This window comes from Anopheles bellator, chromosome 2 (assembly GCF_943735745.2).
Source record: "Anopheles bellator chromosome 2, idAnoBellAS_SP24_06.2, whole genome shotgun sequence".
NCBI lineage: Eukaryota > Metazoa > Arthropoda > Insecta > Diptera > Culicidae > Anopheles > Anopheles bellator.
Window position 1 is genome coordinate 18,656,100 of NC_071286.1, and position 21,687 is coordinate 18,677,786.

Genomic DNA, 21,687 nt, shown 5'->3' on the forward strand with positions numbered 1-21,687 from the left:
TTTTCAATGTTTCCTCTGACAGTGCTTACAAAATAGGCATTTCCAATTCATGGTCATCAGTTTTGTTGAAATAATAAAAAAGCCGTTCAATATAAGCTCGACTTTGAAAAACTTTATAGGGCAGAAGTTTCCGTTCGAAATCGCTTCATTTTGACCATTCCGTGGATAGTTGCCGTGCGTCAAACTGGTGGCTTTTTAAACATTTTCTTCACTCGTTGGCTTTTTATTGCTCCCGGCTGTAAGGTTAATGAATATTAAATGTATTTTGTGTTGTGTAAAATAATAGGTAAGGCTACTTTAAAGCCGTGCAATAAACAGGTTTTTCATTTCTGCACAATGGTCATGGCCGAGACCTTTTTTAAGTGCACTCAACAGTTAAGCTCACTCCTCAGTTCGTCAACAAAAATTATACTTGAAAATTGTACCCGCACATTATCCAATGTCAGTGATGCTATATTTCAAAGCAGGCTTATTTATTACTTCTTTAGGCGCTCCGTGGTCTGGTGCATTTAGCCAGACCACGGAGCCCTTCCTGTGCTGCGCAGGCATCATCCGAGCACTTCCGAGCAATCCGGAGCGCGGAATAGATTAATTTCCGCAACGTTCGACAATTAAAGAGAGTAAAACGGTGTGCTAAACCCGGCGGAGCGGATATAGCGGTGCTGAGTGAATTTGTTTCGCGAATCGCAGCCGAAAGAAACACATACGCAGCTTTTCTCGCACCTGAAGCTGGGCGATGGTACCGGAATGAGTGATTATTTTCACATTAGCTACGGTCGCCATTTTGGGCCACCACCCTCCTTTGGGCGGTCGTGAAGGGTGTTGTGCGAGTCCGGCCCGAGCCCGTCGGCAGGTTCGCACTCGCATGGCGGCGGCTGCGGTGGCCATCACCTGTCCGCGGTTCTCGCGAGCAGTGGACGTCTTTATTTTGGCTCACGGCACATTAAACGAACCTTGACACAACGAGAGGGGCGCGAAGGGGTTGGGCCTCGTGGTCCCGCGGCGGCATGAATGACGCCTGTTTTCAAGAAATCAGTCCAGCTTAATTTGGGCCCCTGCGGAGGCAGAGTTGGAAAGAAACCGTGGTGAACCGGGCCGCAAGCCATTTCTGGACCCGTGAATGAAGACGTTTGCTTTGTTGCAGTCAATCGTGTTTTGTTCCCCAGAATTATGCAAAGCCGCGGCCAGGTTTGGGGTCATAAATTATCACATCAATAGTTACAGCTTACAAGTTTTTTGACAGCATTTTAGAATGATGAGCTCACGGGTTAACTTTACTAAAGCATTCACAGCGTTTGCGAGAGGATAATCACCGAGGTATAGTTTTTGTTAGGTATGAAGTGGAACTAGCAACGAGTCTTGCACTGCATTTTAAGATCGTTTCTTAAGTTATGAGTATTGGACTATCGTGAAAAGCTGCAAAAATTGGAACTTGCTTCTTAGATCGATCCCATACCAATATCTGATCAATGTCCGGCAGTTACCGGTAGATGTTCGGCTCCAGCTGGCATGACGCACGTTAAACTCAACATTAACACCACTTACGGGTGGAATGTTCAGTTCGCTCCGAAATATCTTTATCGATCGGATGTAACGATCTGGTGACGCAACACAGCGGGTGTAGACCCAAATGTGCCAAGAACTGGACGTCCAGCAGGGCGGCAGCCCTTGGCCGTCGAAAACCACTTAGTGTTCGCTCCAGCGGTGCGAAGAGAACAACTGAATATTAAATTAAGATTTTATTTAGAGCCCACAGCAGTCCGAGGCTACCTAGGTAGGGCGCTTGGCGGTGAAAAATGGTCCTCAAGTCGGGTCGCTTCCGAAGCGTATCGAAAATGTGCATGTCCCACCGGCCCTGTGTGCCCTCGTCCATTCACAGACGGCGAGGCGACGGTGAATTGGTGACGATAACAGGAAATCATATCTAATCATATCATGATCTACTACGCCACCCAGCTCGGACGTTCACAACCGGAGCCCGTCACACCGGTTGACTCCGTCAAATGTGTCGTTATTAAAAATTGTAATCGCCGCGTCGAACATGAACTTTGATGTTACCCGAAGTTACACGAGCCGCATGATTGACCGCCACATCCGGTGCGTCCGTTGTGACGCACGTAGTTATGAATATCTTGCGATTCATTGCATCGTGCGTTGAATATACATTTTATTTCACAAAACGTACCTTATGTTGCGTCACATAAAACGCGCACCCAGTTAATACCTTGTTGCTGCCTTTCTCTCTCGCTCGCTGCTGTAAAACCTTGGGTAAAAAGGAACCGAAGCCTGTAACGCCCTGCCAGTGTAACGCTAGGTGTGGTTGGACCACCGATTAAAACGAATACTAGTTTAAGGACTTCACCTTATCTACCAGATCAGGCTGACTACGACTGCGCGGCGGTTTGTACACAGAGGGCTTAGTCAATGAGCAGCAGCAGCAGCTAATCATCAGTCTCAAAGCGAAACAATAAAAAAACACACACAGACACACGCACACATACGAAGAAGAAGAAGAGTTCCTATCACAGACACGGACCCCACGGCCCTCTCAGTGTCCTTCGGTGGTTCCCGGCGGGCTGGTCGGCGTCGCGGTTGCACCAACTTCCGGGGTACTTCCGTTCGGCACCGTCTGTCCACTGATCTTTTCCGAGGCCGAGAGCACCTGGTTGATCGAGGATTGCCTCGGTGCCGGCTCGAGGAGCTCCTTCAGCGCGGCACCGGTCGGCAGCTCGACCAGCACGCACAGCAGCGCGCCCATGATGTAGCTGAAGAAGAGTACCTCGGCCGTAAAGCCGGTCACGATCAGCTCGTTGCTGAAGATGGGCGCTTTCTCGCGCCCGTACACCTGCACGATGATGGTGAAGTGGATCAGGTAAACGCTGTAGCCCAGCTTGCCCAGGACCCCGAAGACCGGGTGGCTGAGCGTCATCTTGATCCAGTGGTGCCGATGGAGCAGCGCCAGCGCCAGCAGCAGCACCGTGTTGAACAGACCCCAGCTGATCCGGAACGTGCTGGCGTACACGGCCAGTACGATGGCGGGCAACCAGGCGAGGTTGCTCACGACCCACGACACGGTGACCATGCTGAACCCGTACAGCAGCCCACTCAGTTGCGCCACCTGCTTGAACGCGTCCAGCTTGAACAGCTCCTTGCGCTGGTCCCGGAACTGGTGGTATACCATGCCGGCCAGCATGCCACAGAAGTAGACACCGGTGTTCTGGTGGAACGGGAAGTAGAGCGCGTCCTGGAAGCGCTGGCCGCGCATGTACGTGTCCACGTCCTTCATGTCGACCGTCATGACGGGCGAGATGTTGGACGCGAGGTACGTCACGGCCGGCACCACGGCACTGTAGAGGAAGACGGCGCTAAACACGTACTTCGTGACCGAGGGCCACTTCCACAGGACCATCATGATGGCCAGCCCGAACACGTACAGCTGCAGGTCGGTCGCCAGGTACCACGAGGGGATGAAGCACTGCGGGCAACACGTACACAGTAAGGTTCCGGAGTGGCGTCATGCGGATCATGCTTACCGGTTGGTGCCAGGCGATGTAGTTGTTGACGAACAGCAGGTTGGCCCACCACCACCGGTGACAGTTGGCGCTCGATTCGCCGGCAAACTGCTTCCCGAACGGGCCGTCGATCATGTGCCGCATCACGGACGACTCGAGCAGGATCATGAACGCGTACGTCGGTACCAACCGACACAGCCGGTTGCGGATCCGCTCGACGAAGAACGCCGGCCGGAAGCGCGGATGTTTCCGGGTGTGGTCAAGAAAGTTGACCACCATCAGCATACCGCCGATGGCGAAGAACGTCTGGACGTAGTTCTGGAACTCGGCGATGAACGTCTGGAGCGCGGTCCCGTGCTGGAGCTGCTCCATGTACTCCGGATTGCGCTGCGGTATCTTCAGGTGCGCGATGGTCACGTGCAGGAAGATGACGCGAAACGTTTGTGCGAACCGGAACGCCTCGAAGCACGCCAGGTCGGTGCGTGTCTGGCTGTTACCGACCGGTTCCTTCAGGCGGCGTACGTTCCGCGGAAACGAGAACGCTGTCAGGAGCCGCTGGTGGCTCAGCTGGAGGCTTCGCGCAAAGTATCCATCCGGGAAGCGCTGGCGGGCTTGCTCGTGCAGATCGTACATGGTCGAGGCCACGACCAGGAACACGATCGTCGCGGCCAGCAGGAAAAACGCCACATCGAGCCAATCTGTAGGGACAGAGCCGTTGGGACGTTATGGAGAGAGCTACATGATGGAGAACGCCCTTGATCTCCGTACCGTAGGGAAGGCTTTCGGTGCTCTTGGAGTAGCAGTACTGGATGCGGAGGTTCGGTTCCAATTTCAACTGGTAGCCGGCCGTGACTTCATCGCCTATGCATCGGTGCATCAGATCGCTCTGCGTGTAGCGGTCCGCTGCCTGCGACCCATTCGGGAAGACGGCTTCGTGGCATTTGGGCAGACAAACGCCACGCTCCAGCACCCGGTGGTCGTAGTGGTGATAGTCACTGGAAAAGAACTGCATCACCCCACCCGGAAACGGTCAGAACTCCACTTGACTTCACGATCCGATCCGGTCCACTTACACTGATGTTCCGCCAGAGGGCGGACGTTTCGTCCGGCTCGAGCGGTGCCTTCACCACGCAGTACACGTAGTCACTGTACCACCGGCGGCAGTCTTCGAAGTCGTCGTACTTGAACAGCGGCGGAAACTTCAGGTACTCGTCCACTGGAATGGCACACCCCCAGAACAGATCAGGATCGGTTGACGACAGCGCTGCGCCACGCAACGCACTCGAAAGACAAGTTCCCGGGCGCGCATCCAGAAAATCACATCCCACCAACAAGCACCACAAACAAACAAACAACAAAGTGGGGTAAATAACTTACGTCGAAATTCGTCTCCGTCGGCCGCGTCCGCGTCCGCAGCCGCCACCAGCTCCGCCAGCACCAGCGGTAGCGTTACGCAAAGTGCTAATATGGCTGCCCTTCGGGACATTTTTATTGCTTAGCAAATTTGTCACTGTTTACTTTCCCGCCCCAGGAACGGACGGACCTGGCGACCTGGCCAACACGCGGGGCGAGTGCACTCCGGAGACACAGCTGGTTTGTTGCCGCGTGCGGTGAGACACGTGAATAGTTGTAGTCGGCGCCACAAAAATTGAACACTTCAATTTCGCAATCACGCTGGCGGCTGGACTGGCGCTATCACTTCGACACTGCCGACATCACTTGTTCCGAACCCGCGTTCGGTTGGGAAATTTGGCCGGTTTAAAGTACCAAAGCTTGCACACGGTGCGGCGGCAAAGTCCCTGGACCTGCGGGGGGGGTGCTGCAAACAAACAATTCGAGGTGTGCCGTGAACAACCTACACTTTCTAACACTTCTCGCGATCGTGCACTGTTCTCGCCGTTGCCTCCCCGGCGGCTTCATTGTGTTGTGTCCGTGTCCGCAATTTATTTTCCATATTTGGGAACATCATAAAGTACCGGGCGAAGGAGCGTGAAGCAGCCGAGTGTCGAGGTCGCCAGTTAAGAATGGGTGACATTAAGGTCAAGTTCTCATTGAATGTCAACTGATTTGATTGAAACCTTAATTTAAGCGTCAATTTAAAAACAACATAAAGATTAACCGAAAGTCACTGCTTCACTTCAGGCTGGGACTTTAGTTGCCGCACTGTTCGCGCGTGTATTGAAGCTGTTTTCGGCCACAATTTACAAGAGAAAAATGGGGCACACAACAACAGCAAAAAAAAGCAAACACAATTTCAACAATGAAGACGGAGCATAAGATACCGTTTGTACTCCGGTGTCGGTGTCGGCCGGGCCCGGATATGGTCTCGGGTTGCTCATATCTGCAAACAACCTCAGCCACCTCGTGAGCCTCTGATTCAAAACGTGGAAATAGGACCGAGATCGAGGGGCGATCGAGCGCCACGGAGCGAGAAACCAACAGACGGGCGGGCGACGAGCGATCGCGCACCATCGCACGGCAGGCACCAGAAACGTATGACGCAAATCAAATTATTGGGGTATTATTTGCATGAAAACGGGGCGTGATATGGCGCGACGGCGGTTGGTGGTCGGACGCAAACTCGGGGGAAATAGTCGGCCCCATCGCATCTCTTTTTTAATCTCTTGGCCGCCGGTAATTTCCGCTTTCTAACGCCCGGTGCTTTCCGCATCGCCCGGAAATGCTCTGTGTACCATTAGGGCCCTCACTAGTGTCGCTTAGGAGAAAACGGGCTGCACCTTCGAGCTCATTAAAGTCAAACATGGGCCACAAGGCAGAGTGTGTTTGCGTCCGCGGTTCTAATTGTCACCCAGGAGCGAAGAGCTCTTGATCGTGCGATCGCACACTGCACCAACTCCTGTTCCTTGACGTTGAATGCCTGGGGCTTATCGACCAGGCTGAGTACACCTCGGGCGTGTTCGCAGTTCACATTTGCACGTTAATGTCACTTCTATTTGCGCAACGCCGATTGTGTCGTGTTCCGTGTAAGGAACTGTTCCTTTTTCTTCTTCTTGCGCTTCTAGACACTCTGTACATCGATTTTACGACTTTTTTTATCACACGCTCACGCTCTTACTGGGCCATCCAGGGGGCTTTACCTTCTCGACGGGGGGGTGAGCGATGCTCGGTGGCCACCCAATCGGTAACTCTCTATGAGCTGCGCGAACTTCTGTTTCTACTCGCGAACGCTCGCGATCGCGATCGGACGTGATGTTGGCCGGATTAGTGATCACACGCGACTGCACCGACTCTGCGAGCCGCCCGGAAGAACGGTTCGCGCGCGAGACGAATTTTCACCCAACCAGGTGGCGCCGGTTCCTCGCCGGTCGGCCCGTCGAAGTCTTTCGTGTCGGTGGTGACGTCGTCCGAGACGAAGACGTCACCGCCAAGCGCCGGCTCGGCTCGCGTTCGGCTTCACGCTCTCAGGTCCACGCTGTTCCGCTTCGTGGTCCACTTCGCCGCGTCCACGCCGGACGCTCGAGTCAAAACGGAAGAAAGCCTCGGACCCATCATCACTCAGCCCCCCGACGCTCATCGGAAATTTGGCACTTCCCCACACACATGGACTTGCACGGGGATTCCCCCAGTCTCCTTGGCACGCGGGTGCCTTGGGCGTGTGAAGTGTGAAGATGAGTAGACTCCTAAAACGGCCAGCGGACTTCGTGCCCGCGGTGGGGTTTTTCTATGCCGTAATGATGGGCTGCCCTTTGTGAAGCGATCCTTAACTCCTACCGCTGTCCAGCCGGTCCTTGGCGTGGACAGGTAATTGTTTACCCCAAAAAAGTTGGCTCCTGCAGCCGAGATGTTGATTGCGATCGATCGCTACGTGCGGCGGCGAAAGGCAGAAAATCCAACGGCACCTGAGTACCTTGAGAGTCTGGGCTTTGATTGAACACAGCCAGATTTGAACCCCTTGACACTTTCTGCTCGATGACCGAAGCTTCTGGGGAGTTCCGTTCGCAACTAGAACAAGAGATCGCAACATGTTTTGTTGCGTCAAAATAACCCCAATGCCAATGAGATGGCAGGATCTGCCATTCGATCGCTAGAACGTACTCGTAAGATCGATCTACCATTAGTTCCAGAGACTAATCACCGCTTGTTGTTGATCGATGGACGTTGATCAATTTGGTAAGCTTGATTCGTTTTTTGCTGCTCCACTCCTGAACTCTCGCAAGTAAACAGCGCTAGTGGTGAATAATGATGACGTGAGTGAGTCACACTGATCGCGATCGTGTTCATCGCGGGCGCTCGAACCGTGGACCCCCTGAGCTCTAGGGAAAAACACATCGGCCACATTAATTACGCACACACTGTTTATCGACACAAAACATCGGGGGCACCGTTTGGCGAACCTTTCGACTCGAGGCGGCCCCGAATTTCTTGGCCAAATTAATTTCGATATGCGAGCTCGAGTACTTGGCCGAGGCGATCCGGTGCCAGTTGTGCCAGTCATGGTTAAGATTTGATTGAAGCAATTTCCACCAGGTCCACCACCGGTCCGATTTCAATGAACCCGCCGACTATACACGCGCCAGGCCTTGGTTGACTTCATCGGGTGTCGGACGTGCACAAAAAGCATAGTTTTTGTCGAATGGGAAAGCAAGCATTGTGCTGTTTACTGTTTGCGGGCTCCAGAGCGTGTTCACCGGGCGTCGGGCAGGGCATCAAACATTACCGGGCCTAGAGGACCCCGGGGGAACAACAACGACGCCGTCACGAGATTTGAACGTACTTTACGGATCGCGAGGCCTTAACGCGTCATGACGAATGGTAAACAATGGGAAGAGACCTCTGGCGACCGTTGACGTCAACGAGCATGTGTTTCTCTGGCGGCCTTTGGCGGAGGCCTTCTGGAGCACGCGGTTGACGTCCGATGCTGTAGACTTCCATCGGGCCGCTTCCCAGACAGCTGGCCCCAGCCAGCGTCTGCTGCACCACATAACATCTCCACGTGGAAGGCTGGCTCTAGTTTTGTGTCGAAAGTGCCCAGTGGTCCAGTCCGAGTCTCTCCAACAAGAGCTTCAAGGAGAAATCATGGGAATCTTCCAAGAGCCACCAACCAACGATGGCAGACACGGCAGAACTCAGGTCCGCCGCTTACGTCGTGTGGCGGTACACTTGAGAGCATCCCGAGAGACCACTCATGGGGCGGTGGAGAATTGAAATATGAGAGACTATTAAGGACGGGCCGCCGCAGATTGTTACGGCCACAAGAGGGCACCACTTTTCGGGCCACTTCAGAGCGAGGTAGACCTCCGCCGCCGGGTACTTGGGGTTAAGGTTTGTCAACGGTCACGGCGCGTTGAGTGGATGTGCGGCGAGGGCTCGGGCAGCCTTCGAGAGACAGCCTCCCCTCATATCTCTGCCGTCCGCTCCAACTTGAGAATATTAATTGTATTCTCGTACGTTTGCCAAATTCTTCCAACTGTGGGGACGGGACCGTACGATGTACGACACGTGGCTGGGTGTGGTGCTCGATCGGACGATCGATTGCCTCTCATCAGTCGGTAAGTGGTTAGTATTAGTTTAACTGCCTTGCATGTTTGATTGAACGCTATTTCGGACTCGGTTTCCGTTGGAGATGTCCGGTTGAATGGCCAACGATCGTCTCTCCGCACCGCAAGGCGTTTCTAAAAATGCAGACAGTGATTGACCCTGAGATATTATCTATCGATCGCATTCGATCTTGCGCACTCCATTCCACATAGAAAAAAAAACGATCCATCGTGACGTGGGGATCAACCTTATCGATTATGCTTACGTCGGCCACAGATGACCGTGAGGAGGTTGGAAAAACAAATTCGACCAACGTGGGGGCTGTGATGCGCTTCCATTCTTTCAACACGTGAACATCACTTAGGGGTGTTGCAGTTTCGGGTCTTGGTTGGTTGCATAAAAATTAACGAGTCGGGCCTCATGGGCAATAAACCGTCTACTTCATTAATTTGTCCAACTCCGCGGTCCAACGGTAATGTGAGACGACCACCCGGTGCGTCCAATTATTTCAGCATAATTCTCGCATTTTCCAATTGGCCGCAGGGCCGAAGGGCCAGGCGATGAGACCAGCTGGCGTAACCTTCGCCGACTAATCGTCAGTCAGCGACCATTTCAGACCCCATTTTTTCCGTAAGTGATCCACACGCGTCTCGGAGAGGCGATAATTTAATTTCCGGAGATGGACGTGTATCCGGGTGGACCAACTCAGCGAACGATTAATGACAGTGCGTGTCTCAATATTAAGGGCTTCAGCCCTTGCAGTCCTTGTCGGCGTGGCAGAAAAATGGCTGCCATTTTTATCGCTGTTCGAAAGCTTCCCTTCGGCTTTCCACTCTCAGGCGGACCGTTTCCGGTGTGTGTTACCGAACCGTGTCGGTGTTCCGCTTTGAAAAGGGCTGCTTCGAACGGTGGTACAACCAAACAGAACCCCGGGTCTTCAACAACAATTCTCTAGACATCGCACAAGACGCCGTGACGCCGATGGTGAAGTGAAAAGAACACTTCCGCGTTTGATCCCATTTGAGAAAACGAACTCTATGCAATTGCATCGCCTCGTCGCCGTGCGCCGTGATGCGCTGTTCGTACGCCTGATCGAAGAGGGATGCTTTAGGGTTTTCGCTTTTGGTATTGTGGCTGCCTTGCCTGCCGGAACTAAGGAGGATTCCGGTGCTCTCCGCATCCCATGGCGAGCGCTGTGCATTTTCGGTATTCGATTCTTGAGATTTGGTGGAAATGCAGCCACCTTTGCACGGTAGTAGCTCCCAACTCGAGCACTTCCGATGCACTTAGCTGCCGAAAGGCACCATCACGCTGACGCGTCGCGTGAACTTTAAAGAGACTATGTTTTTCCTTTAGAAATTCAAAGTTTTCCACTGACATCCTTTTGGGGTTGACGGGGCGATAAGCCGTGGTTTATTGGCCCGGAGATCATCGACAATCCGAGGTACGCTGCAGATGTTGATTGAATTCTTGTCCATGAACCAAGAGCTCACCTTGATAGAACGATTTTCCAACGGTCACAGAATGCCGAAAATTACACCAGTTCTTGTCTAATTTCGTTTTATCAGAAAACTACCGAAGATAGCAACGATACTGCCAATAATTTTTATTCCTTGAATCAATGACCTTAGCAGACTAAACACGATCCATTAAATATGGATAGGAAATAAAGTGCGTAGTGCGCAATGAAGCCGTTTACTACGGTCCGTCGAGGCACGTGAGTAATGTTTCCATTAAATCGACCTCGATGCACATGCCGTCCATTCCGTTAAACAGTGATCTCTAACCATAAACCATAAAACCATAAACAGTGATGACCATAAAAACAGTGATCTCTACGTAACCTTAAACAGATCGCCCAGTCGGTGTAAGTTGAAAAGCAAGTCGGGCGGCTTTTCTTGACGCATTCAGGCTTGACTTAAATTATTGTTCCGTTTTAATTAGGCTCGTCGTGGGGCGGTTGACTCAGGTCCAATGAATAAATTCAAAAAATTGCATTAATTAGACAATTGACGTCAAACCTCAGCCAGTTTTCTAAGAATTCATCGCCTCTGTTGGTATAAAAAATTTGGGGGACCTTTTCGGCGCAAGGCGAACGGATTTTTGAGTTTTTAAATTAAAGGATTTTTTTGATCTTTATTATACATAAATGCTTGGTTACATAAGAGGACAGAGATATTCCACACTGGGATTGCAGTTATTTAATAATTCTAAGGCATCAAAATGATTGAAATGAAAATGTTTCGATTAAAATCTATTTAAATTACATGTTATGTCACGTGGCATTGAGTCATTTTATTATACTTATAATTCATAACTAATAACTAAAAACATCTTACAACTAGTTAACTTTAAAAACTTTAGATTATTAGGTCTTGTATTGTAGGGTGGATAGAATTATTGCATCTATTGATTAGGCCTTCTTTTAGTTTGTTAACTTCAGACGATAGTCTTTGCGTGCCAGCGAGGCTTAGGACGAGATTTGTTGGTGTTCTCCAATGTAAATTAAGGATCATTTTAAGGAATTATATTCAGTCTGATTTGTATTCATTGGAAGTTAGTTTCGGAGCAATGCGACCACAGAAAAGAGGCATACGTTAAGAGAGGGAGGAAAATTGTTTTATGTATTAAGAGTTTATTTGAAAAGTTTAGTTTTGATTTTCTGTTGATTAATGGGTATAGCAGTTTGATGAGTATGTCTAGTTTTTTATGTAACATTTCTAGGTGTGGACGATAGTTTAGGTGTGGACGATAGTATTGCCCAGTATTAGCCCCAGGTATCTGAGGTGAGAGGACCATGATATATTTTAATTATCTATAATGATATTTTGACCAGGTATGGGAACGACTCGTTTGCTGAATTTATATGGGAAAAATATAGCCTGGACTTTCGATGGATTGATTTTTATCTTCCAGTTATTGTAGTAATGTTTATAGGAATTAACGATTTTTTGTAGGTTCTTAATCGCTGTTTTGGTTACCTTGCTTGTTGATATAAGGGCTTTATCGTCGGCATAAATTGTTACTTCACACGCTCTTGTTTTTGGAACGTCGGACGTGAATATATTATAGAGGGAAGGACCAAGGATACTTCCTTGTGGGACACCAGCTGGTGCATTAAAAGATGCAGAGAGGGTGTTGTTGACAAGTACTTGATATTTTCTATTGTTGAGGTAGGTTTTTAAAATTTGTAATATGTATAGTGGGAAATTAAGTTTATGCATTTTGTGTAACAGTCCATAGTACCATACACTATCGAATGCTTTTTCTATGTCTAAAATGACGATGGCTGTGGATTTGTTTTCAGATTTAGCTTTTCTTAAATGGTTTACAATTCTGGTTAGTTGTAGTGTTGTTGAGTGTCCTGATCTGAAACCAAACTGTTGGGTTGGAAAAATATTATTTGAGTTCACGTGCTCTATAATGCGTGTCAGGGGTAGTTTTTCAAAGATTTTACTTAGAGAGCTAAGCAGGCTTATTGGTCTGTAGCTACTCGGTTGAGTCGGATCTTTACCGGGTTCAAGGCGAACGGACGGTTCACCTTTCTTTCGTACAGGAAAGAGAAATTCAAGAATGTTCTGCACGTATCATGCCATAAAGCGTGGCGCCTCGACGATCGTTATCTAGGTTTTGCACTATGAATCTCTTTTTAAATGACGATGTAATGAACCAATTTTCTATTTTCCACTTTCAGGCCACTCAAAAGCGATGTCTGACCTCCGACTCGCATGAAAGAGATCTCACATTGATCGTTTATCCAACGCATCGATTTCTTACACATCGGGTACGTAAAGATTGAACCATTTAAAGCATAATAAACTAGCCATCAGCATCCTTAGACAAGGAGACCAACCACTCCTCTAACTACTCAATGGATCATATTCATGGTAATTTACTCTGTTCTAAGTTTTGGCTGCCATTTCGAACACTTCCTCCCGAGTCGGACCTGCAAGATAACCTGTGTTGTAGTGTGGAAGTAAAACCCCTCATGCCCGCAATATATTTCCCGATGACCGTCCACAGGCAGGCTACCGGGCGTTGGGAGGTCTAATGCTTAACCAAACATAGCAAAACCCCAAACAGGGATAAGACGACTCACGTGTGGAGGCCAATCGTGTACGCCGCTGGCCGGAAGGGTTTGGCAAACAGATTACTGCGCTCAAGTGAAATGATTACTACACATGTGTATCTTTCACAACGAAACGGGGAGCGGCGTGCGTGTGTGTCTGCATAATTGGGAGTTCGAAAAGTGCGCTACCGGCCGCATGTGTACTTTCCCGGACCCTAGTGAAAGGTCCTAGCGCCCCCTGCCCGAACGCACCGAAAATTACGTCCGAAAAGGTTCTTTGTGTACTCTTCCCGACGCACGAAACTCCGTAAATCTTGTGAAAATAATTTACCACCCAAATCTGTGGCCCCAACCGTTGAAAGGACCCTCCAAAGGAATCGTTGGGTTTGGGTTGGTTTAATATTCGACAAACACCTTGCGTATGCGGTGTTCTCGCAACTCTCGTCGAGGTGTCTTAGTTACGCCACTCGACAGGACACCTCACCAACTGCTGGCAGAGATTTCGGGGGATCGGGAGGGGACCCATTAACGAGTATCCTATTTTCTTAGCCCACCCCCGGCCCCGGAACGGCTCAAGGACTCGCTGGACCGAAAGCGGCAAAGTGAGCCCTTTGTCAATGGGCTGGTGCCGGCCGTATCGATTGCCCAGCCTCGTGTAAGCCTACGGAATTAGAACGAACCCCGAAGGCCGTTGGATTGATGCCCTCGCACACCTGTGTGGAGCCGGGGATTTTCTCAGAACGCAACGATGGCCCCGTTGTGGCTCTAGCAGTTCTCGATGATCATCGAACCCTTTTTCTCGGGCCACTGAACATGTGTTGGATGAGCCGCTGGATGATTATTGTTTTCGTTCGGCCATTAACGCGCGACAGTAGACTGATTTGCAATTATTTGCCGAACGCCGATATGATCTGCTCGCTGAGTGAAGGAAGTCCCTTTTGCGCCGTTTATGTTTTCTTTGGTTGGTGAGCTTGAACCGAATTTCGTACGTTACTTGATGCTTCGTTTCTTTCCGGCTCGACATCAAAATGACCCAAAAGACAGTTTTATGGTCATCATACTATTTTTGCGCCTCTTTTCATGTGTACCGTGGGCACGTCAAGGTTATTGCGTTTTTCAAGCAGCAATCGTCTTCAATTAGCGACACTTTTTTTTTTGGTAATAATTCAATTTGTTTCGCAGTGTCTTTCAAGTGTTGTATAGTTGCCGACTCTTGCCTTTCTATGCCGCCCTGAAAGCTGCAGGTTTCCCGTTATGATATTCGTAGAGCGACGTTTTCCATCAAATTTTCTACGTGGTGATAAATCCAATCATCCAAAGGTGCAAAGTCCAGGGTGCCCAGTCTGAACATTTTAGAGGAACAAGCTTAGCGGTATCTTACGAAAACCATGGTGGTAATTGAGCAACTAATGAAGGTGTGGGTCGATTGCAAAGAAGTTGCTGCGAACGCTCCCAACATTGCGTAAGGACCTCGTCAGTTTATGACTTTCGAACTGACATTATTTTCTGCTTAAGTCATATCGAAACCAGAAGACATGTGAACAATATGTTTCGTGTATGTTATGTCTTTTGAACGTTTCAACGGCGCTTTGGCAGCGCTTTACAGAACGCTTAATAATAGCATTCCAGTTTCTTCGTTCGCGTCCTGTGTGCAACTTCATCGCCCTGCAATCATTATTTCTCCCTCGAAGCGAACCACTTCCAAGTCACAGTTTTCCACATAACGAGCACTTATTTGCAGCAAGTGACCGTAAAAAACTTTGCTATTATTTACGAGCGTGCCGTGTTGTTGTTGTTGCTGCTGTTGATAGTGCTGCCCAAGCGACGGCAGCGCAGGGTATGCGTTCACATCCTCGGAAAACGATTTGCCCTTAGCTGGGCGTTTTTCTTTAGCCTCTCCCTCTCTGCTCGAGACCCACAGCTGTTGTTTATCACCACGGGCACGTGACCGCCATATAGTGCTCCAGCGCATACCATAAACGTGTCCTTCCAGTGCCTTTGTAAGGGTCGAGTCGTAGGTACCATTCTAAGATGGGAACCCCTCATTTGCCTATTTGCTACCGAAGAAGGGGGTCTTCATATGGGGCGTTGGTTTCCAGTTTTTTTCTGGGGGCGATTTTCTTTTCGCACCCGTCAGCACAGCACCGCAATTTCATGACTCGTAAACCTTCTCACTCACCGTCCGGGTTGCACGCACACGCCGTGGCCGTTGGCTTTCAAACAACGGCGCACTACATCAGTTTTCTTGTCGATCAGTTCCCACCGAGAGGGCCGTATTCCTGGCCCCAAACGCAGTTCCAATCATTTATTCAAATCTTATTTTATCTGGCGCGTTGCGTACGGGCCCTGCTGCCCTTCATTCTGCTAAGCGTCTGCTGTCTCGCCTCTCCGCCGATGCAATACATCATGGTTAGGGCACACGGAAAAGGGCTTCGTTGCAAATAAAAAGGCTTCGTTACGGAAATATTACTTGGGGGAGCCGAAACGAGGCGTTTGGCGCGCATCCCCGGGATGTACGCACGGTCGCTGGTCGCTTCCCCGACCCGTGATCCCGAGGGCCGGATAACGCCTAATAGTCACTGACACCAGCGCAAGGGTGTTAAGCCCATTACACGCAAACTCATCAGTGTAACGATGAACCCCGCTGGAAAGTCTTCGCTCGTGGAGCCCGCGCGTGGTTCGTCCTTTTTGTGTCCTGTTTTGGTAGAAAGAAAGGCGCACGATAACGAGCTGGGTGAGCACAATATTCCGCCCATCTGATAAAAACCGCGTCCACATTTCCTGCGCGTCGCACATGTGCACTGTTCTCTCTTCGCTTGACGTCAAATGTTATAAAGAGCAACATTTTATGTTGGCACGCGAGAAAAAGGGTCATACTGATTTTTCCCCCCCGTTCTATTTGGCATCAAGTGATGAGCAACTCAAAAACTCGTTTTCCTGCGCTTCATATTGGCCTTGAGGTTTGTACAAAAAGAGTCCCCAATGTGTTGGGAAAAACGAAAGTACTGTATTTTTTTCCATTTCAAACTTTATAATTGACCAGCCGGTGCTGAGTACACTCCGTTTGGCAGTTGTGGAGTAGCTGACAGTGCAGTTCATCTCAATGTCTCTTTTTGGCGATCAGGGGACTCAACCCCATTGAGCGGCTATAATAAATGTGAATAGCGTAAAACCAGTAAAGCCCGTAGAAACCCTTCCTGGAAGACGTCAGCAAAAAGGATCGGAATGATTGGCTTCCGTATTAAAAAAGTAAATCTGAACAAGATCGTGAAACAACGAACGCACAGGCAACGCACTCTTAAATGTGTTTACATTGTTGGTTAGAGATGTTTGAATCTAATTTCTGTCAGGTGATAATTGTCCGCACATGTAACAAACATGATGGCAGGGGTAAACATATGATGTTAAACAAACGGCCGACCTATGTACCGACCGTGAGCATAAATTATACTCATCAAACGTGCAACGGGCTTTGGGGTATTTGGCTCGAAACTCTGCAGAGCTAGAAAATTTCTCAAACTCAGTTGTGCTTTGTCAAATAGCTCTGACCGAAAAAGTCCATCGGGTTTGCATTTGTAAAAATTAACTGTCATTTATGGTCGAAATGACGCTTGCTGCGATCCTTTTTCGTGATTTTTGAGTGACTCCTTTGGAGGTTTTCGGCCGATATGTTTGTCTATTAAAACGTGAAATGCTACTGTTAGTGGCTGTGTGCAACAATTTTCATCCAAATAAATAGAGGCCACGCTAGTAGAGTAGAGTTTGACGTTTTAAAAATGATAACACACTAAAGTTGGCTGCGGTTCGGACGCATTAAGTTTGGTAAATATACCAGGCATTGGAATGCTCTGTGCAGGCTGTAGGAGGCTTGAATAACGGCTATCATTTTTTGATTCACCCAATGCAGCACCCAAACTGCTTCGCGCAATGTTCTAGATACGGGCGATTCGTTCCAAGTACCATTTAGTAAGTGTTTCGATTTTTTCTGCTGTCGCCAGTGTTAAAAAAAGGCCCCAAACGGGATTCATGCTACCGCCGCACCGCAGCTACACGCGCCGTGGTCGTCATTTTTTGCCCAATGGACGTCTTCTGCTTCGGCACAATCGGAGAATCGCGGAGACGAGTTCAGTGGGAAGGTGATACCGTGCCGAATCCCCGGTCGATCCATTTGGATATTGAATTTTTATTGAATCATCTTTGATTGATCGATTTGAAGTGCCGTTGCCGTACGTCCATGTTTTATTCGCACGCTCCGGTACAGTTGCGCGAGACCCTCGGTTTTGATTGATGGTCGCACTCGCGGTTGAAGCACACTACCATTCAGCTCCGGTGATGGATCGAAGTAGTACTTCAGAAACGGGTCTCGGCTAGCGGAAGGAGTTTTTCTGAAGTCACCGATGGAGCTGGACGTAAGTGTATCACCCGCTTAACCTTGGACCCTTGGACGAAGGGTAGTTAACATCATATGACCGGAATTCGTGGCGCTACACAACTTATGCATTTTGCATCGGCTCTCCTAGCGCCGAGCACTTCACCGAGCACACTGTGGACGAGTCGGGACCGTTGGTAACTGTTGGCCACGGGGAGCTGCCGAAGGAATGGCGTATTTTAATTAACGACTAAACGGTCTCACAAAAAGCTCCGTACGTGGTCTCATCGAAGTTTTGCCGATAGCAGCCCTGCACGGCGGATCGGATTAAAGATTTTACTATCAGTCCAGCCCAGCCACCCGCGATGGTGGTCTCTCATATGTAGCCCGGCCTGGGCATCTGGAGCACACGGAGCGCAAAATTGAAAAAGTTTTGATTGCATTCCTTAACGTCATTCCTCTGCCCCGGGGGGAGAGGAATGGAGTTTTTTCTTGTTTGTCTTCAGCTCGTCAGTCGACATCGACTTTTCGCTGGTGCGCTGATGAGTGTAGTGCATGGCCCGGGCCGGGGCTGAGTGTCACTTACGCTGGCCCGAAGCATCCCTTTGGACGCCCGAAGAATGCGGCAGGCGGCCCTTCAGCTATTTTATCGTGTGCATCGCAGCCGTTAAGCTGATGATGTGTTGCAAACGGAGATGGTGCGCCGGAACGGCATCAATCCGTGACCCGCGTGCTTAATTAAATCGAACCCCGTACGGTCGGGATCGGGTCAAGTTCTCTCGGGTACCTCAACTGCGCCGCGACTGACTGACAGCCATCTGCCATCGGCACTCCGCGGCGAAGGGCTTCACTCGAGGAGTCATGTATGCCGATGACGTCGAGGGCAAGTTTCACATGGTTTCGATTTTGCGTGACGGTTTCGATCTCAAGCGTGCAACAGACGTAGGTTCCGTGGTGAGCCCATCGGCCGGCAGATGCCTAATGACTATACGCTGGAGAGCGTCCCGAAAAAGGGCACAAAAATGCAGCTTGCCTGAAAGCTGCCTTCGAAAGGGCAGAAGTGGCACTCGACAAACACGAACTTGCCGAACCGATTGGCAGGGTTTTCGTATCAGATGGCAAACGAGGCGAGAGAGAGAGAGAGAGACAACGAACGAGAGTGCTCAATAGGTATTGGCCAGGGAACAGCGATGAATACCGCTGCTATTGCTGGCACAGCGAGTCCTGGCAGATTACAGAAAACTCGGCACACTGATCCCGGTCCTTTCTTCCCGGAAAATCGCTTTTCTTCGTTTCCGGATGTACTGCTTTTGAGATTAAAACATTGGGTTGGTGAAAAAGTGCACAGATTTTAAATGATACGATGGCTTTATAGATCAAATGTATTTATTTGGACATCAATTGGTGTTCTATTTGGGTGTGGTTCTGGTAAAATGTATGGACTTTTATGTTACAGTTAAATCTTTGATTTTTTAAATGTTATTTCATCATTTATCATTACTTAAGAAAGTTCGATAAATGACTCAATCACATATAATCTAAGATAATAAGCACACCAATAAGATACGATCTTACTAGAATAGACAAAACAATGGGATCACGTACAACAATCAAGTGGGCAACAAATCAATAACACTTTTGAACTCTTGAAGTGGCATATTGTTTTAGAACCCATTATACGCTGTTGTACATAACGGACAACGAAATCGACGCTACAGGCATAACAAGTGTAGACACTTAACTCTGACAGATTACGTCTTCTCAAAACACGTCTGGATTCGCAATCAAGCCAAGTTCCGAGAAAACTGAGTATGGCCGCTCTGACTCTGTCGTGAAACCGCTTCGACCGGTACACCATTGACTGTTATGATCTTTGTATCCTTGGGCCATGATGTTTCTGGATCACGTACTACAAGATTGTTGAACATTAAACATCAGTCGATTTTAATCACTGTTTTTTTAAGATACGCTCAAGGGGAATGTCAATTCTATCACCTTTTGTCATTATTTCCCAAATTACTTTAACAGTGGTAACACTTTATTAATTTATTTAGTGCCGCAATCTCGCTAGTGCCATTTAATACGAACTCACTTGCCTACCCAATAAGTATCCCAACCCGAAATATCCACTTTGTTACTCCCGCAGCACAGTTTGGTTACTTTTTCTTTGCACTCAAAGGCCCGTTTGAGCCTTTTTTGTTCAAATCGGAACAAAAACCTTGCACGGAGTCGTAAAAATGGGGCTGAATTACATGAAAAACGACACACAATACGAAACGTTTCCGGGACGACGGGAAAGATTCGAACCCGGTATCGGCACCGGAACCGCGATTTTTTGTGAGTGCCTTCGAGAACGGGAACAGAACCCAAGATCCCAAGCAGGCAAACATTCGTCTTTCCGAATGATCTTTCGGTTGTTCGATTTATCCAACCGGTTCTTCTACCTCTTGATCGTTGCAGCGACCGGGAAACAATGGGTGTCTACGGAAGGAACGTCGCCTAGCGGCAAACAAGCCAAACCCATTCGGGCATGTAAATTTAATTTCAAGAAAACAGTCTTCACAATGCCGGAATGGAACCGCCAACCGATAAATAATGCACCTTGCCGCCGCTCGAACCTCGGATTGCAGCAGGATGACGTTGGTTCCGCCGGAGAAGCCTAGGATGCATTCCTCGGGTTTGTTGCGTCGGTTATTGGATCGCCCCTTCCCGGAAGCCATCCCGTTCGACCGGGCCATGTTTCCCCCGGTACTGATTTGATGCTTTAGTGTAAGAAAAAGGATATATTTAACCGTGCGACGGGAAGCCATTTTGCGGATCGTAAGGCACGGCGCACTCGCTCGCTCGGGAAGAGTACTTTTAGGTTGCATCGCAGAAAGTCCTTGTATTTGTGTTCCATTATGCACGATGTAGACCGAGGGAGAGAAAAAAAGCAAAATCGCATCGAACAGAAATGGGGAAAACTCAGGCCGCTTTACTTCAGGTTTTCCACGCCGCCATGCAGCCAGCACCGATGTGTCGATGGCTCCCGCGGTGCATCTTGCGGCGGCCATTGAAGGCACGGTTCAGAAGCAATTTCAGTTGTACAGGAAAAAAACATCATGAAAAACTTGGAAATGATTGGAAAATGCAAAACGGTTCGCCGGCGATAAGAGCGAGCCCCGCTCTTTTCGGACGAACGGGCGACAAGCTAATCAATTTGAAAATGCAAAAAAGGAATCCGCGAGGAGAGCCTTATCGTGGCATTGTGTGGGTTACGTTTATTTATTGAAATACTGTGTTCCTAGGGAGCTTTCACCCAACAAACAACACCAAATGGTAGAGCGATACATGATGTTTTGGTTTATTTTGTTGATTACGTGTTTGAAATGAACGGTGCCCATCGAAAAATAGTTTTACCTAATTTGGTTCTGCCAAAAGTAAAATCTTTTCAGTCGATCCAATTAGAGAAATCAGTATAACAATGCTCTTATAAAGGTAGGACTGATTTTTCATCATAAGGAAGATTCGTGCACGCTTTTACTTTAAATTAAGTGATCAATTACACTTATTAATCTTTCATTGCCATTTTTAGTATTTAATCCAGGAACTAAATTATCCAGTAAATCGCGTCTATTCGCCAAATCATACCGAATACCTTTGACTGCCCCATTGTTGCGGTAATAAACGAAAAACCATTGAACAGGATTCGAATGACCGAGTACTTGCCGGACCGATTTTATGGCCCACCGGTCCAAGCCACCGGATAGTTCGAGAAGGTTGGCGCCGGAACCTACCAAGCTCCAACGCTGCTGATCTTCGGTTTTGTAACCAATTTGTGGTTTTCAGCGCAGTTAAAGCACCGCGCAAAGCCCACTGGGCCGTTAATCAGTGCCCGGAAACGAAATGTAAATGCATTGACGCTCCGTTTGCGGTGTAATTCGAAGCGGGGGGCGCGCGCACCGGTCAAATGGAACGTCCTCCGTTGACGTCGCTTTTAATCGAGAGCGTGGATTAACCACTAATCTCCACTCCACGCGGATGGGTGATCTTCTCGGCCTCGGGCTCGGATCGGGGAAAAAAAAAAATATAAATCGAAACAACCAAACCAAATTTGAATTCAATCGAAATTATCCTTCGTAAGTGGAACTCAAAGTTGCGGCTTAAAAGCGCAATCGTGGAATTGCGGCATACATCTCACGGCTAATGAGGCTCTCTGGGGGGCTTTGCGTTACGATGGGCGATGTGGCCCTCCACTA

General features: G+C 49.1%; 2 protein-coding genes across 5 annotated transcripts in view; one reads left to right on the forward strand and one right to left on the reverse strand.

Moving 5' to 3' along the window:
• The window catches only part of LOC131211593 (complexin), a 156,884-nt gene that overhangs the window by 15,144 nt on the left and 120,053 nt on the right, over positions 1 to 21,687 (forward strand). The gene's annotated exons all lie outside the window — the stretch shown is intronic.
• On the reverse strand, positions 2,549 to 4,998 carry LOC131207136 (nose resistant to fluoxetine protein 6-like). Its single transcript, XM_058199744.1, has 5 exons — positions 4,890 to 4,998; positions 4,586 to 4,728; positions 4,281 to 4,518; positions 3,534 to 4,210; positions 2,549 to 3,475 (listed from the first exon to the last, which is right to left on the reverse strand). The coding sequence occupies exons 1-5, from the start codon at positions 4,996 to 4,998 to the stop codon at positions 2,549 to 2,551; spliced, it is 2,094 nt and encodes a 697-aa protein (XP_058055727.1).